The 17,728-nt window shown below is 41.5% G+C and overlaps 1 protein-coding gene across 8 annotated transcripts in view; it reads left to right on the forward strand.

Annotated features, from left to right (window-relative positions):
• Positions 1–17,728, forward strand: part of LOC131342514 (uncharacterized) — a 43,991-nt gene that overhangs the window by 9,095 nt on the left and 17,168 nt on the right. The window contains exons 2-12 of one of the 8 annotated variants that reach the window (XM_058373504.1): positions 1,395–1,492; positions 2,502–3,789; positions 3,876–3,981; positions 4,187–6,690; positions 10,005–10,144; positions 11,511–11,619; positions 12,454–12,565; positions 13,601–13,683; positions 13,770–13,896; positions 13,971–14,067; positions 14,230–14,361. In XM_058373504.1, the coding sequence (XP_058229487.1) occupies positions 6,366–6,690; positions 10,005–10,144; positions 11,511–11,619; positions 12,454–12,565; positions 13,601–13,683; positions 13,770–13,896; positions 13,971–14,067; positions 14,230–14,361 (1,125 nt within the window). In that variant the 5' untranslated portion in view covers positions 1,395–1,492; positions 2,502–3,789; positions 3,876–3,981; positions 4,187–6,365. Of the gene's footprint in view, positions 1–1,394; positions 1,493–2,501; positions 3,790–3,875; positions 6,691–10,004; positions 10,145–11,510; positions 11,620–12,453; positions 12,566–13,600; positions 13,684–13,769; positions 13,897–13,970; positions 14,068–14,229; positions 14,362–17,728 lie in introns of all 8 variants that reach the window. The other 7 variants (XM_058373507.1, XM_058373509.1, XM_058373508.1 and 4 more) reach the window with 7 other exon arrangements.

Raw genomic sequence — 17,728 nt, forward strand, 5'->3', positions numbered from 1 at the left:
AATATTATTATTATTATTATTATTATTGTTACTGAAGTTTGAGTGTGAGTTCAAACACATATCCGTGATGTTTAGTTTTACAGAATAAAATGCTTTTTAAATCCTGCTCTGTGTGCGTCATGGTATAATAAACACTTTAGAGACAGTAATGACCTCATGAGGATGGTCACATGACACGTGGCTGAGGTTTAGTCCTTAAGGACATCACAGGCTCTAATCTTGCAGAATAATAACGCTTTATTAACGTGTTATAGCAGACTTCTGTGGATTTGCTCAAAAGATTTTGATGAGTTTGCTCTGACATCGGCTCAGCCACACATCACAGGATTATATCAACGCACTCGTTCTGCTAGCTTATCGTTTCCATAGCGACAGCTCCTTGATGGAGACGTGTACACTACATGAACAGATTACGGAACGCATGTAAACAATGATACTGTGACGTTTTCTGTGAGGAGAAATGTGTTTACGGAAGGAGTCTCCAGTTTCAGAACTTAGGTTAAGCTTTAACTTCAGACATTTTTGGGATTTTTGCGGTTTCTTGGTATTGACAAGATGCAATTTTACTGACACAGAAAGAGAGAGAGAGAGAAATACAGAGAGAGAGTGAGAGAGACAGAGAGAAAGAGAGGGAGAAAAAGAAAGAGAGCAACAGAGGGAGAGAAAGACAGAGAGAGACAGAAGGAGAGAGTAAGAGAGAAATACAGAGAGAGAGATAAAGAGAGATACACAGAGAGAGAGAGAGAGAGAGAGAGACAGCGAGAGAGTGAGACAGAGAAATACAGAAAGAGAGAGAGACAAAGCAAGAGAGAGAGAGACAAAGCGAGAGTTTGGTGAGAGAATGACGTTTTACGATGCTCTGACGTACGTAAATGTAAATAGGAAGTAACTCGTTTCGCAGACGTTCCAGAATGTTTAACTATAAATGGATAAAAATGACTTTGTTGTAGCTGCAGATTGCTGTGATGTAAAAGGAATAAAACACTTGACTATTTTCCTCTCTAACAGCTGACAGAAGAAAAGGCAGAGTTTAGAATGTGTTTAATTGGAGCGCGGGTGCACGAGGAAGACAGTAAATGGTTAGCGATTTATTGCCTGCGCTCTGATGACCTGATGGATTTTCTCTGCGCACACTCGAGTATATACTTTAGTGCCTCCGTGAAAACAAGCTTTAAAAGCTTTTTTAAATTAGCCTATTAAACTGGAACGTATTTGTTAAAGGGCAAGTTTGTGCCGTTTTGCTAAAAGCCCATATTATGATTGTTACAGAAGATTAAATGTTCTGAGAAGAGCCGCTAGTCTGAGAGCCCTTTATAAACGACTTTATTATTAATTATTCTCCAGGCTGGTTGTTGTTGTTGTTGTTGTTTCGCTCAGTGTGTTTTCTCTGACAGATCATTTCCTCAGGATCTGACTTGGGGAGAAAGATTGCCTTCTGATTATTCAAGAGCTGTCTCATCATCATCATCATCATCATCATCATCATCATCAGGTCTAACAGCAAACACACGGCAGAGTTGTAGCCTCATTTTTCTAAAGAACTAAAACTTTATTTTCCAGCTGGAATGTTTTTGAGCTTTATCCTAGCCAAGGGTTATTATTAAGGTCTCTTTATTTGTCACATATACATTACTGCACAGTGAAAATCTTTCTTCACATATCCCATCTCTGGGGGTTGGCGCCAAAGCATGGCGGTGGTGGGGCTTGAACCCTGATCTTCCGGTTCTTTTCACATCAAATTTAACAGCCAATAGGAAACGAGGGGGCATGGCTGTGTTTTCTCTCTCTCTCTCTCTCTCTATCTCTCTCTCTCTCTCTCTCGTCCAGAATGACCAAACACCACAATGTCAATAATTGATATCATTTATGTGAGAAATAAAACCGTGTGTCATACTGCTACAGGAAAATAATCAACACTGTCATGATGTGATGAAGCGGGGTTAATGTTAATAAAGTTTTATATATTATATTCCTTTAACAGCACCACAGCAACTTGCTGAAAGTATTCGTAAAAGAATCGTTATTTTTGTCCATTTATAGTTTCAGAGAATGATCTGTGAAACGACTTCCTGTTCTCGCTTACATCCTGTCTGTCTCAAAGGACAAAGAAAAAAGTTACAGCTTTCCCTCTGACACTGGAGACTCCTTCAATGAGTATTCCTTACGGAAAACTTCCGTACAACTCTGTCGCTATAGAAACCACGTTAGAACATGTTAGAAACTACGAACGAAATGGCTCTCGCTGTCCACACGAGACGCCTTCCCGAAAATCATTAGCTCCAAAGAAGGTGCTCCTCTACTGTACCCTGCCCAGGCAGATACGCTTATGTAAACTAAAGTCAGGAACAAACCTTGGAAAGGTCAACGTTTAAATAGAGAGGATGTTTCTCCGTGTCTGTCATGTGTTATTGTCCTGAAGAGACGTGCTGCTATTGTGCTTCCAAATAACCCTGGAATTTTGAAAAACACAAAACCCTATCATTACTGCTTTTGTTACCAAGGCGATACGGAGCCGTGGCTGTGGGTTCTCTGGACCGGGAGATGACCTCTCCGCTGAACACCTACTGAGAAGACAGAGGAGCTTTTCCTTAGCACCAGAACAGAGGAAAGTGATCAGCTTTACAGAAACAACACACATGACTTTATTTTTTTCCATTTATTTATTTATTTTTAAATTAAATGATTTATTTAATTTCACACTATTAATTAATGTTTTTTTAACACAATCCATTTTCAAATACACAATTTTCCCCGTTTACACCTGTGACTTTGTACACATTTATTTTTGCTCATCTGAATTTTTTCCCCATGATTGTTTGTGGGGGTTTTTTCAAACGGAATTTGTTAATTTTCCACACTCACATTTCACCTGATTTATTCATTTTTCAGCACATTTTGAGTTCACTTTAAATGTTGAAGCTCTCACATGATCACGTGTGAAATGCGTATCTGAATCAGAAAAATCAGCAATGTGAGGATCTCTCAACTCTGTAGGCCTGCTCGTCCACTCTGTGTCCCTATTTCAGCGTGTCCGGCTAATCTTCCCCATCTTAATAGCTTCCCATCCCTATCAGCTAGCGAGCAGGGAGCGATCGACCCGAAGTGTGTCTTTGTCAGGCGGCTCGATAGCAGCTTGCCTCCGGCGACCGGCCCCTCTGCTCAAATCGCTCGAAACCACCTGTACGTCGATATCTTCTCTTGTGGCCATCGTGGAGAACTTCTTTTTAGGGTTTCAGTGTTCACATGGACATCTGACACTGCTGTGTGACTGACTGGACATGGATTGATCTTAAAGTAATTCACGTGATTTCACGTGAAATCACCATCAGGACGCTGCTAAAACGTCACGTCTTGTCATTTTATTTTATTTTTGTTTACACAGCTGATGAGGGCAGCTATGACATCACTCTGCGGACACTGATGGATCTTGCTAATTGTGTAAATAAATCATAAATAAAATAAAAAATTAAGATTATTCAGCCTAGTTTTATTTGTATTTTACAATTTATAAGCCTTACGATTTCTTAAAATAGTTTTAATAATCAAAGATTTATTGATTTTAACCTTGGGTAGTTGATCAATTTGACTAGATTTAAGATTTAATTTCATAATTTATTTATTTATTTTTATTTTTTTGCAGAACAAATCCACATCCTAGCCAAGACAACGAATCCTAAGGCCTATTTGGATGGAATTAGTTTTATATGAAAAGGAAATGGAGGGAATTGGAGTATGTCATGGATTTAAAGTTATCACATCAGGATTTATCATTTTTTATGTACTGTGTGTGTAAGTGACCCGTATTTTAGCTTCTGTGCAGTGTCTCAGGGTGGACATGCTTTACAGATGTGTTCTATCTTGTGCTTTCTCTTCAGTATAAAGTCTCTCCAGGAAGCGCTCGCTCTTTTCTCTCGTCACGCCGAACCCAAAATTAACCAAGTCTAAGGTGACGATTAAAAAGACTCATCAGAGAAGCAACAGGTTTGGTCTTCACTCACATGTTATGGTCATGTGATCTCCTAAACATGAAGTGCGAGACACACAGTCACACCTCACAGCAGACACACCATACATTTCATCCATTTATAGTTATAGAGATATAAACTATTTCCTGTTCACACTGATGTTATAGCAGCTATAAATACAATCGGTGGTTTGCTAACCAGCTTCTCTATTTTTTCTACAGGGAAACCACAGAAAAGCCTGCAAAAAAACCCTTCTCCAGTTTAATAACCAGTTAAATCTGTCAAAAGCCCCCGATTAGTTTGGATTAGATTGGTAGTAAACCTTCATACAGGCTTGTTGTAATCGCCATGAACTGGAAGACTGGTAGGATTTTATTGATAGATGTGGTCACGTCTTACATACAGCTTTATTCCAGTCTGCAGTATGTGTACAGAAAGTACGCAGGTCTGAAACTCCTCACAGAACTATCCACTGGTCAGGAGAAATCCTCTAGGAAATATTTGGCAACCCTACAGAGTCGCAAGCTGCCAAATATCGCCATCTGTTGGTCCAACATAGACAAGTCCGGGTTTTTTAAAGCAACGCTGAACATTAAATACATCCAGTGAGACAATATAAAGAAATATTCTGCTCTCCCGTTAGTTTTATAGCTGATTTTCTCAAGTTTGATACTGAATTTCAGATAAAAGAAAATATGTAACATGAATATTTGGTATCATAAGGCATTTTTAAATTGTTTATTGTCTTTGGTTTGTGTCATTATCATATTAGATGAAACATTTCTATAGTTTTATTGCATAACAATAATAACTATATAACATTCCGCCAGTTGTGCAACTAATCCCGCTCTGCCTTCCAGAAACATTTTAAGAAGAAGGAAAAATAAAAAAATAAAAAACCTTATAATATTCACTCTTTATAACCGAGGATGAGGTTGTGCTCAGAACGAACCGATCACATTCACTCTCATGTTCAAAATTAATCGTCTTCATCAGTGAAATGATTCTGATTAACCCCAAATCTGTTTCTTTAACATCTTCTTTTCTTTACATCTTCTTCTGGCGTGAGATCTACAGCAAGTTAAAGGAGCTGTGGGAAGATCTGATCTGATTCTCTGCATGTGATAACAGTCTCTCATGTTCCTCACGTCTGGGCGAAAAACATTCAGGGTCAACTAAATCACCCCAAACCATGTGACACCATGTTCTGGTCTGATGAGATAGAAGAACCCCATCATTCCAAAAGGGATGTTTGGTGCAAAGAATCTCCGAAAGCCCCCCATCCCCACGGGGCAGCATGGTGGTGGCAGCATCAGGCTTCAGCTCTGCTGTTCTTCAGCCAGAACTGGGGCTTTTACCAAGATGGAGGAAATCATGATCTTTTCTTAATCACTTCACTCATAAACACGTGAAGACGTCACGCTGTTTTCATTTATTAATAGATCACATTTCTGTCATCTTACTTCCGTTTTTCTGCTCTTTGACATCCTTTTATAAATAACTTTCTGTGGTGTTTTATAGATAGATAGATAGATAGATAGATAGATAGATAGATAGATAGATAGATAGATAGATAGATAGATAGATAGATTTCAGAGCTCTCAGTGTTGCCACATGTGACCTGATTACTGGTTGTGTTTTTCCACGGTGAATGAGGCGCCTGATTATCTTGCTGTAACTCAGGGAAGTGTTCAGGCAGCAGGCGGTAAATTGTCTGAAGCACAACATGTTGTGGACAATAGGCTGATTATGAGGATGAGGCGTAGTGAGTGCTGTGCAGTAGAACAGCAGCAGTGCAGTGTTTAGGCTTAATCACAGCACGCTTGTTTTTTAGCGTCCACCGTGTAGTCCGAGTGAATAAGCAGAGACCGTGCACCAGCACGGAAAGCCGTGGACAGGATTACATTTCCACAGTAAATGCACATGAGCAGGGTGTGATGTTGTGGATCTTTAAGCAGTGTAGTGTCTCACTCTTTCACATCCAGTAACTGTTTAATCCTGGTCAGATTTACACAATTATTCAACAATAATTAATCTTAAATTAATCTTCGTGTGCGTCTTTAAAAGGCAGGCACAGGTGCATTGTGGGAAATCGCCCTTTAACCAATCAGAGACGTCCGCGAGCCGTTTCAGTGCCAAACTCAACTCAAAAAGAAAATGGACGCTATTGTTTAGATTTTTTTTTAAAGCAAGTTTAATATAATTGATCATATATAAATAAGTCAAATTAAACTCGGACAAAATGTGTTGCGTAGCGCGTCACGCGACAATCCTCGCGTTTGCACTATAAATTCAAATTGATAACATTCGTTAGCGCCGCTGTAGCAGTTGCCATGGCAACCCGAGTGGCGTGCTAGTTAGTTTAGTTATCCAGTGTTGGGGGCGACGCAAGCTGTCAAAATGTCGTCTTTTGAACTTTTGGATGACCTGCGACGACAAAACAAGGAACTGTTGCAGAAATTACAACATAAAACCGAAAATTTACAGCGTCTGCGTTCAGACTGTTCGGGAAAACAGCTTGAAAATCAAACGCACGACTCCGTTTCTGACCGGAAATCAGCAAGCAGGAGCTCACGCGACCGGACGCCTTTAATAGAGAGACGTGAAAGTTTATTCGATGTCTCGGATGATTTTATAAATCTGACCGTCAGTGGAAACCGTCCTAAAGTGGCCCGGAGTGCTTTGTGTAAACCGATAAACATCACCAGAACCTCAAACCTGGCAGGTGAGAAACCGGATCATTTAAACGGTTTAAATCGTCACTTCCTGTTTGTTTCAGCGTCCCTTTAAGAGCAAAGTTCACTCTGTGAGTTATTTTTGTCTTATAGTAAATCGAAACTTCAAAAACAAGTAGCCTGGAAATAATATATACCTACAGTTCATGTGCACTAATAACTAATATGCACTAAATAATACAATTCAAAACAATGGCTCTGTTCTTAGTGTATACTTTTCACCAGGTAATCTTATGTGTGTATATTTCTACAGCTTCATTGAGACACCTGTTACCAAAAAAGGTCATGTGCTAACTTAGTGGTGAAGGTGTTGGGCTACTGATCAGAAGGTTGTGAGTTTGAATCCCAGGTCCTCCCTGAGCAAGGCCCTCAACCCTCAGTTGTATAAAATGAGATAAATTGTAAGTCACTCTGGTTAAGGGTGTCTGCCAAATGCCAGAAACTAACTAACTAACTATCTGTCTGTCTGTCTCTCTTGCGTAAAATTGACAAAAACGGACTCATCACATGCAGATATGAATTCTGAAACGTGGTACAGTGTTGAGTTCTGAACAATTGTAATGAAACGTAAAGTGCTGTGTTGGAAGTTCTAATGGTTTCAGTCAGATTTGAGAAGCAAGAACATTTATAGTAAACCTGATAATCCAGCACAGAGAGAGCAGATGTCAGCGTTCTAATGGATGAGGAAAAGCAGGCCATGTTTTTGTACAGAATGCCAATTTTAGGGTTAAACTTTTTTTTTTAAATAGTTATTTCTCTCCTTCTGTCAAAGCTTAGAGCTTACAGCAGCGAAAGAACTGTCATAAATTCCTCAGGCCAAATCAATATCTACACTACCAGTCAAAAGCTTGTACACGCCTTTTAATTCAATGTTTTTTGTTTAGGGATTTGTTTTCTACATTCTAGAACAATACTGGAGATTTGAAAACTATGAAATAACACACATGGACTTCAGTAATCCATATGTAACGACAACAAAAAAACAGTCAGTTGTTCTTTTAAGACATGAAGGTCAGGTGTTCTGGAATAGTTCTTGCAAGAACAGTATTGTCAAGTGCATTTGCAAAACCCATCAAGCACTATGAAGAAACTGGCTCACATGAAGACCATCCCAGTAAAGCAAGACCAAAACTGACCTCTGCTGCAGAGGAGAAGTTCATTTAGAGTGACCAGCCTCAGAAATCACCAATTAACAGCACCTCAGATTAGAGGCATTATGAAGGCTTTACAGAGCATCAGTAGCAGACATATCTCAATATCAACTGTTCAAAGGACGTTATTGTGGATTTCAGCCGCCTTCAGCATTGTTTTACAATGTAGAGAGAAATAAACATCAGGAAAGACCATGGGATTAGAAGGTGTGTCCAAACTTTTAACTGGTAGTGTATATATAATGTGTGTGTGTATATTATGATATATTGATAGATATATCATATCTATATATATGTTATATATATATATACACTATATTGCCAAAAGTATTCGCTCACCTGCCTTGACTCGCATATGAACTTAAGTGACATCCCATTCCTAATCCATAGGGTTCAATATGACGTCGGTCCACCCTTTGCAGCTATAACAGCTTCAACTCTTCTGGGAAGGCTGTCCACAAGGTTTAGGAGTGTGTTTATGGGAATTTTTGACCATTCTTCCAGAAGCGCATTTGTGAGGTCACATCGGGTTGAGGTCAGGACTCTGTGCAGGCCAGTCAAGTTCCTCCACACCAGACTCTGTCATCCATGTCTTTATGGACCTTGCTTTGGTCACTGGTGCACAGTCATGTTGGAAGAGGAAGGGGCCAGCTCCAAACTGTTCCCACAAAGTGGGGAGCATGGAATTGTCCAAAATGTCTTGGTATGCTGAAGCATTCAGAGTTCCTTTCACTGGAACTAAGGGGCCAAGCCCAGCTCCTGAAAAACAACCCCACACCATAATCCCCCCTCCACCAAACTTTACACTTGGCACAATGCAGTCAGACAAGTACCGTTCTCCTGGCAACCGTCAAACCCAGACTCGTCCATCAGATTGCCAGATGGAGAAGCGCGATTGGTCACTCCAGAGAACGCGTCTCCACTGCTCTAGAGTCCAGTGGCGGCGTGCTTTACACCACTGCATCCGACGCTTTGCATTGCACTTGGTGATGTATGGCTTGGATGCAGCTGCTCGGCCATGGAAACCCATTCCATGAAGCTCTCTGCACACTGTTCTTGAGCTAATCTGAAGGCCACATGAAGTTTGGAGGTCTGTAGCGATGGACTCTGCAGAAAGTCGGCGACCTCTTCACACTATGCGCCTCAGCATCCGCTGACCCCGCTCCATCAGTTTATGTGGCCTACCACTTCGTGGCTGAGTTGCTGTCGTTCCCAAACACTTCCACGTTCTTATAATACAGCTGACAGTTGACTGTGGAATATTTAGGAGCGAGGAAATTTCACGACTGGATTTGTTGCACAGGTGGCATCCTATCACAGTTCCACGCTGGAATTCACTGAGCTCCTGAGAGCGACCCATTCTTTCACAAATGTTTGTAAAAACAGTCTGCATGCCTAGGTGCTTGATTTTATACACCTGTGGCCATGGAAGTGATTGGAACACCTGATTCTGATTATTTGGATGGGTGAGCAAATACTTTTGGCAATATAGTGTATATTTTTGGTTTGCTGCAGCTGTGTGTGAAGTGTAATCACATGCTCAGAGGTGTGAAATCTGGTGATGCTGGGTTACATATCCAGACCAACAACAGCGCCACAGCTGGAAATCCTGCCCTAAACAAGTGAGCAAGAAAACACTGGGTTGTTGGAAAATAATCAAGGATAGGGTTTAGAAGAAGTGTAGTTAGTGTTATAATGGATTTTTTTTTATCATTAACGCTGGCATTTTGCCCATTTATCTGTTTGTAGATCCATTTAAATGTGCAGCATCCAGTAAATAATGCACTTCCTGTTATCAATTATGGTGTAGAGATAAAACTATGCTGTAAAGGATGTGCTGTGTGGGTGTGTGTGAACACGGGAAGTAAATACAGTGTTGGAAAAACTGTAGACAGCTTGCTTGTTTGATGTGTAAATGTTGATATCATTTCCTTAAAAAATTCACCTGTGTAGATCTGACCAGGGACTTTCCTTCATTTGCTTGCTTGCAGTATGCTTTAGATTTGCATGGAGTTGCCCAGGAGTGTTGTAGGATCAATATTCTTAACTCTCTTAACATTAGGGGAAATAAGAGAGACAACGGCATGTAAATCCTTTCCTCAGGTCTGGATTTCTATCAGCTTTGTTCATTCAGTTCTCTTTTTCCTCGGAAGTGGCGTCAGGCTGTGTGACAGGCGAAGAAGAAAAGCCTGAAATTCTCCATCAAGGCCGAGGGATCAGTCATCGACATGTTCAGGCGAATCCTACCGAAACGTCGCAGGCCAAGTCCGTTACCTCACAGGACAAGAGACAAGTGAGTGAAGGTTCAATAAATGTGGTGCCTGAGATTTACCTTCCTTCCTGTTTTCATTCCAGACCTAATGCGTACACCACAAAAGATATCGAAGTGGAAACATCATGAATAGGGATGATCTAATGTTACATAATATGAGATTATAAGGAAATGTATGAACTCGTTAATAAGGATTTCCCTGAAGAAAAACTAGTGTCCACTACATGAGCAACTTGCTGACCCAACTAAACTAAATATTAAATAAAAATTTCTTGCTTTACCCATATTAAATGAAAACGAATCTCACCCCCCACACCCCACCACCTCGTCCGAGTAAAACCTTGCTGCACGAGCTTCATTTGCATATTGGACCCTGATCGGCGTCTACATTTTATGACGCACTTGTCTGTCGCATGTTCAGGCATCTCGCATCTCATGCTTCTCATGTAAAATAACGGCATAATGATTTGAAAAAATAGTATTTTAGAGCTCTGACCTCTCATTGCAATGAGTTCAGGGGCAGTGGTGGGTCAAGTGGTTAAGGCTCTGGGTTGTTGATCACCACCACCAAGCTCCACTGTTGGGCAATTGAGCAAGGGCCTTAACCCTCCCTGCTCCAGGTGTTAAGTTGTCTTTATTTGTCACATACAGTATATGTTACTGCACAGTGAAATTCTTTCATCACCTTGGGGGTTGGGGTCAGAGCACAGGGTCAGCATGATACAACGCTTCTGGAGCAAGGTGGGTTGGTGGCCTTGCTCAAGGGCCCAACACTTGGCAGTGCTGGGGCTTGAACCCCAATCTTACAGTCAACGACCCAGAGCCTTAATCACTTGAGCTACCACCGCCCTGTACTGTATCATAGCTGCCCCTGCACTCTGACCTCAACCACCCTCCCTGCTCCAGGGGCGCTGTATCATAGCTGCCCCTGTGCTCTCACCCTAACCACCCTCCCTGCTCCAGGGGCGCTGTATCATAGCTGCCCCTGTGCTCTCACCCTAACCACCCTCCCTGCTCCAGGGGCGCTGTATCATAGCTGCCCCTGTGCTCTCACCCTAACCACCCTCCCTGCACCAGGAGCGCTGTATCATAGCTGCCCCTGTGCTCTCACCCCAACCTCCTCAGCTGGGATACGTAAAGAAAAGGATCCCTCTGTGCTGTAATGTATGTGTGGCGATAATAAAGTCTTCTTCTTTCCTTTTGATCAAGAGTAGTGGATTTTGATTAGTTATTGCTCATAAGACTAAACTATGGCTGCAAATAATTAATTTATAATCATAAAGATTGTTTGTTTTATTTCTGCGTTGATATAATTTATTGATTCTATTAACAAAAGAAGTCAAACCCATACAGCAGGTTGAACTGAATCTCACGCATGTTGTTGCAGAGAGTCATGAGCCGAGTCAGGTTTCCACCTACAGACCATGAGTTGGAGCTGGTGTCCGAGTCAGAGGGACGACGTGTGCAGCCTTTACTGGGATATGACTGGATAGCTGGTAAGAATGGAGGGAAAACCTTATGGTTCATTTCCCATCTGAATTTAAACCACATGAATGATGTCTCATATGGTAGCTTTGCTAAATGCCGGAAAATGTAACTGTGTGTGTGTGTGTGTGATAGGAGAAATACTTAAAATATCTAACATCTATCCAGAAATCTCTATCTTCTATGCTGTTATTCCATAAAGCTAGCATGTGAACTGTGCAACCTAATAAGCTGAGTTCAAGACCCCAGATGTTACAGCCCTCAATGTGTGAGCTAGACATACCCAGGAAATGTTTATCTGATGCTCAGACACCGGAGATGTACAGGAATACAGCAGTTTCAGATCATTCATGAGATTCGGATGGTTTGTGGTATCCACATATCGTCAGATGCAACTCATATATTGGTTTTGTGAAATGAAGGGGATTTACTGTTGCCTCACTCGAGAATTATTGCTGTTGCTATTGCTCTAATAATAATAATAATAATAATAATAATAAAACACTCGTACACTCATCTTTTTCTGTCTCTGGAAGTTAATAATAAATACAAAAAAAACCCACTCAGATTTTACTGAGAAACCACAAAGTGTAAAATCCTCTTTCCTAACCGCTTAAAGAGATAACTTTAAGAAAATAGAATCTGCTCTACATAAATGTCTTTTGCATTAACTGCCCCTGTAACTGCCCCAGTGACCCTTTTAGGCTTTATGATTCAGCAGATTTTGCAGTACACTTTCCTGGAAAACGTGTAAACCCGTGCACACATTGTGATCGGGCGTGTTACAGGCGACGTGTCCGGAGCGGTCATTTACACAGCCCTGATCTGCATGTGTTTGTGTGTAGGTCTGATGGACGCCGAGAACTCCCTGACTGAGCGCTCCGAGCACTTCTTCAGCGAGCTGCGCACTTTCCGCCAAGTCAATAAGGAGGAGTGTGTCCACAGAGCTTCCTCGGGGTCAGAAGGGAATCCACCCATTGCAACATTTTTCTTCGTTATTAAATTTGTTTGTTTTTTTTTAAATCAGATGTAACTTCGTGTGTGGGAGTGTGCTTGTGTGTGTGTGTGTGTGCAGTGTCATCATCTTGTGGGGTGTCTGCTTATATTTCAGTTTCAGTTTGCATTCAGATCACTTCACATCACCCGAGAAGTCCCTTAGCCTACAAACCATATGGGGAACTTGTGATTTTTTTATGGAAAAGTATTTTTAGAAAATTACTAAGAATCTCTGTTCACACTCTAATCGACCAGATGTTTCTGGACACCTGACCAGCACACTTCTGTGTGGTTCTTTCCCAATGTGTTGCCACAAATTTCACAGCACACAATTTATTCTAACATCTTTGTGTGCTGAAGCCTTAAAAAATCCCCTTTTACTCTTCCAACATGACGACGCTCCTTAGCTGAATGATCACTAATCCCCACAGACATGCTCTAGTAATTGTCTCAGTAAAGGACATAAATCTGGAATGTGGCGTTTAACAAATATACGGGGTGTGTTAGTCAGGGGTGTACATACTTTTGCCCATATAGTTTAGTATAGAATGAAATGAACTCAGACTCTGCTATTATGATGTCAGATAGTGTTTCTTAGATTGCAGAGGTGCCAGTATTTCAGTGAACTGAAAAAAGCTGATTCGCTTCAGAGGAAATGACACGTGGCATTAAAGACGTCTCTTCTGTTAGCGGTTAAATGGAAAAAAATAAGCTGCTATAAGTATAAGTAAATAAGTATCTCTACGGATCAGATTTTTTTGCCTTGTATTTTTTCTCTCCATCAGCATACTTTTTATCGTGAAGTTCGTGAAGGGTTTTTTATTCCTTCCTGCGTAGATTTTTGTGTTACTAATTTGCTTACCAATCAGTCCAAATTCTCTAGATGAAAGACATAATTTGGTTAAAGAATTCAAGAATTTAAGACAGGAGCAGGAAAAATGTCCACTGGGAGAATCTCCATAGTCATTTGTATTTTTTTCTGTTTGACTCGGACAGGCTTCCTGTTGACTCCGACCTCTTGCCGTCTTCTAATGAAGACAGCATGACTAAGCACGAGTGTGCTTCAGAAATTCACCAATGTGGGTATTTGTTCATGAGACTCTTTCATCAACACATTTCTCTTTAACCTGTTCATGACTGGCTGCTTTGTTTTGTTTTTTTTTAGGTACATTCTGCTATCGAATAAACAGCCGGCTTTTTGCAGCTCCTCTGGACCCTCAGGCCGCGTGTCCCGTCTGCAAGATGCCCAAGGAGAAACATCCTCACACGGAGCACGAGCCTGCCTTTATTAGGTGTCACTGCAATCAGAGAGATGTTTCTTTTGTGAAAATGAACACGGTTAACTTTGTCCTCGTGTACATGACAGGGTCAGCATTCCTCGCTCAACACTTCTGCCGGCGTATCGATACAAAGCTCACCGCCGCTGCAGCTTCGATCCATCCGACAGTCTCGGTTTGCCCTCTGTGAGTTCTCACCTGGTGTTTGGGTTGGTTATCTCGATATAAAAGTAAGATTCAAAGTTTTAGTCAGTGGGGAAAAGGCTGTAGGTAGTGGGAAAGTGTGGATGAATGTGTTTTTTATTGAGCGGACTCGTTTTCTGAGCATTGTTTCGGTTCCTCATGCAGCACTGTCTGTCTGGATGGACGAACATCTCAATGGGAGCAGGCTCCATGATGAGCAGCCTAGATCTGAGAAGCTCCATGGAGATCAGGCCACATCCAGGAACAGTGCCTTCAGTGCAGGATGACATCCAGCTGGTGAGAACATCTAGACTGAAGATCCACTCTTTTCTCTAGCATTCCTCCATCCATCTATCCACTGTTCACTTTCCCCTGTATCTGTCCACAAATCACTCAGCCATCCATCCGTTTGTCCACCATCCACTCATCCATCCGTCCATCTAGTCATCCATCCAGCCATCTCCTATCCGCTCGTACATCTAGCTGTCCACCGTCTGCTCATCTATACATCTGTACAGCTTTCTATACATTCATCTATTCATCTATGTATCCATCCATATATATCCATCAACATGTTAATTCATTCATCCTTCCATCTTTCTGAATTCTGAAGAAATGGCTTGTAATCTAAGTTGTAATAAGAATTTAACATCAAAAAACGCTTCATGTCCATGTCTTTATTCACCTGACCAGTTCATAATAATGGTTCAACTGGTGGAAGCTCCTTTAGATGGAAGAATAGATGGATTACAAATGTAGAGGATGTCCATATAATCAGTAGGAAACTGTCTGTGTACATTTGGAAGCAGAATTCTGAATGAAAACCACGCATTATTATGTGACCTGAAGACAGTATAGATGTTCACAGGCCAGTTCTTTTTACCCTCTTTTGCGAATTGTTAACATTTACATTACATTTCTGGCATTTGGCAGACGATCTTATCCAGAGCGACTTACATTTTATCTCATTTTATACAACTGAGTAATGGAGGGTGAAGGGTCTTGCTCAATGACCCAGCAGTGTCAGCTTGGTGGACCTGGGATTCAAACTTACAACCTTCCTATCAGTAATCCACCTCCTTAACCACTAAGCTACCACTTTCTGTTAATGTGCAATGAAACATAATAATCGGGTCTGCATGGCTACATCCAACTAAATGCCATCAACACCACCACACAGGCACATCACTTCAGATCTGATGTCATGCTAGATTGTGGAATTTCTATTCTAGTTCATTACATGCTCTTCCTCCTGTACGTATAAATAATCATTCAGCTGTTGTTGGCTGTCCGCTGGCCTTCTGAAGGGTAATTCCAGCGTTATCAATGTGACATTTTAACTCGTGTTGACTGAATATGCAAAGCTGGTCATGTGACTGGTCAGGAAGGCTAGAGAACAAGATCAGTGTATAGATAAGCACACTGAGAGAGATACAGTATATACACCGTGTGAAAGTTTTAGGCAGAAGTAAGGATGTGAAGCTGTGAAGTAAGGATGCTTTCAAAAAAAGTGCTAATAGTTCATTTTTATCAATTGACAAAAAGAAAAGAAGAGAAATGGTGTGACTCCATTTGCACCAGTTCTTTTAGGTACATTTGCACACAGTTTTAAGGGGAACTCTGCAGGAAATTTGTTCCAAAACATCTTGGAGAACTAAGCACATCTTCTGTGGATGTAGGCTTGATATCTCTTCATGTAAGAGACAGACTGGATGATGTAGAGATCAGAGCTCTGTGAGGGAACAAACCATCACTTCCTGTCTACGCTGAAAATAGTCCTTAATAACATTGGCTGTAAGTTTGAGGTCGTTGTCCTGCTGCAGAATACATTTAGGGCCAGAATAAATGCAGCGCTTCTGATGGTGTTGCATGATGAATAAGTATGCGTTTGTATTTCTCAACATTGAGGACACCAATAATCCCGACCAAATCTCCAGCTCCATCTGCAGAACTCACTTGTGTCTTGTTGCTGAGCTCAGTCTGGTCATGGTGACATGAAAGTGACTTCCTCAACCTTACCTTAGTAACAGTTTGTTTGTTCCTCTCCCCAGTTTAAGCTCCTACACATCTCTTTCTGTTTTACTTCCACCCACATATGAAATTGATGATCATTATCACCTGCTTGGTAGAACTGGTTAATCAGACACCAGACTCTGATCCTGCAAAATCCCTACAAAGTGTTCAAGTGTAAGAACTGATCCAGGTTTAAAGGGTGGTTTCACTGAATACCGATTTGATTTAGGTATTTCTTCTGTTTAACATCTCTGCATTTTCTACGCTGATAAACAATTAAAATATGTGTTTTTGAAAGAACTTTACAGCATTTCTTCATACCTGCCTAAAACACAGTACTGTGGGTGTGATCAGAATATCATCATATACCGTGAGGGGAAAATACCTATTCACGTCACATTTACACACGTAATGTTTTGGCTAAACTAGTGTCTTGATTAAAAATGAGATTGATGGGGAAACGTTATTCAGACACCAACATTACTACTTTTCTGCAAAACTATTCTAAGTTATATGATGATAAGTAATTAGGTTTTTGTCGTGTTGAGGTTCAGTGCAGTGGTTGCGGATCCCCCGATGCATAACCTCCCAGTGGTTGGATTAAGGTCTGAGGAACTTGAGGTCTATTCAGTGGCATAGGTGCTTTCATTATCCAGAAACTGCCTACACACTCTGGCCACAGGAGACTGGGCATTGACACACACCAGGAGGAACCCAGGTCCCACTGCTCTAGTAGATCTGACAAGATCTCTACAAGGTCCCACTGCTCTAAGATCTGACAAGGTCTGCCTCTGAAGATTTTATCCTGGTACCTAACCGCAGTGAGGGTATTGTTGGCTAGCATGTGGATGTCTGTGCTTCCCCCCAACGATATTCCTCCCCAGACTATCACTGACCTATCACTAAAGTGGTCATGCTGGATGATGTTGCAGGCAGCATAATGTTCCCCACAGCATCTCTAGAATCCTCTGTCACATGTACTCACAGTGTGAACCTGCTCTCATCTGTAAAGAGAACAGGGTAACAGTGGTAGACCTGCCAGTTCTGGTGTTGTCTGGCAAATAACAGTTAAGCTGCCCCGGTGCTGAGCTGTGAGCACAGGTTCCACTAAAGGATGTCTAGCCCATGAAGTCTGTTTGGTCATAACTGTGAACATCAGTACCCCGCTGGAGGTCTTTTTGTAGGGCTCTGCTCCTCCTGTTCCTCCAGCTCCTGCTGTTCCTTCCTGCTGCTGGGTTGCAGCATCCTGAAAGACCTGGACAATCTGTACAACTTTATTGGGTTTCAGGTACTGCCTCATGCTGCAAGTAGTGACCACAACAATAAAAAAAACCTCCAAACTAGTGATAAATCGGTTAAGAAGGATAAGCAGGAAGAGCAGTTGTCTGTTGCCACCACCTGCAAAACCATTCCCTTTTGGGGGTTGTCTTGCTGTTGCCCCTCCAGGGGACCTAGTGTCACTTTCATTGACACCAAAGCAGATAAAACTGATTCACAATCCTTAAGGCTCCCTAACTGAAGACACTGATGTCCCTGAAGTTTAACAGTGTCAACATGAGCATCAGAACTGGACCATGGAGTAATGGAAGAAGGTGGCCTGGTCTGATAAATCACGTTTTCTTTTAAATCATGTGGATGGCCAGGTGCGTGT

The sequence above is a fragment of the Hemibagrus wyckioides genome, linkage group LG21 (genome assembly GCF_019097595.1).
Source record: "Hemibagrus wyckioides isolate EC202008001 linkage group LG21, SWU_Hwy_1.0, whole genome shotgun sequence".
NCBI classification, from domain to species: domain Eukaryota; kingdom Metazoa; phylum Chordata; class Actinopteri; order Siluriformes; family Bagridae; genus Hemibagrus; species Hemibagrus wyckioides.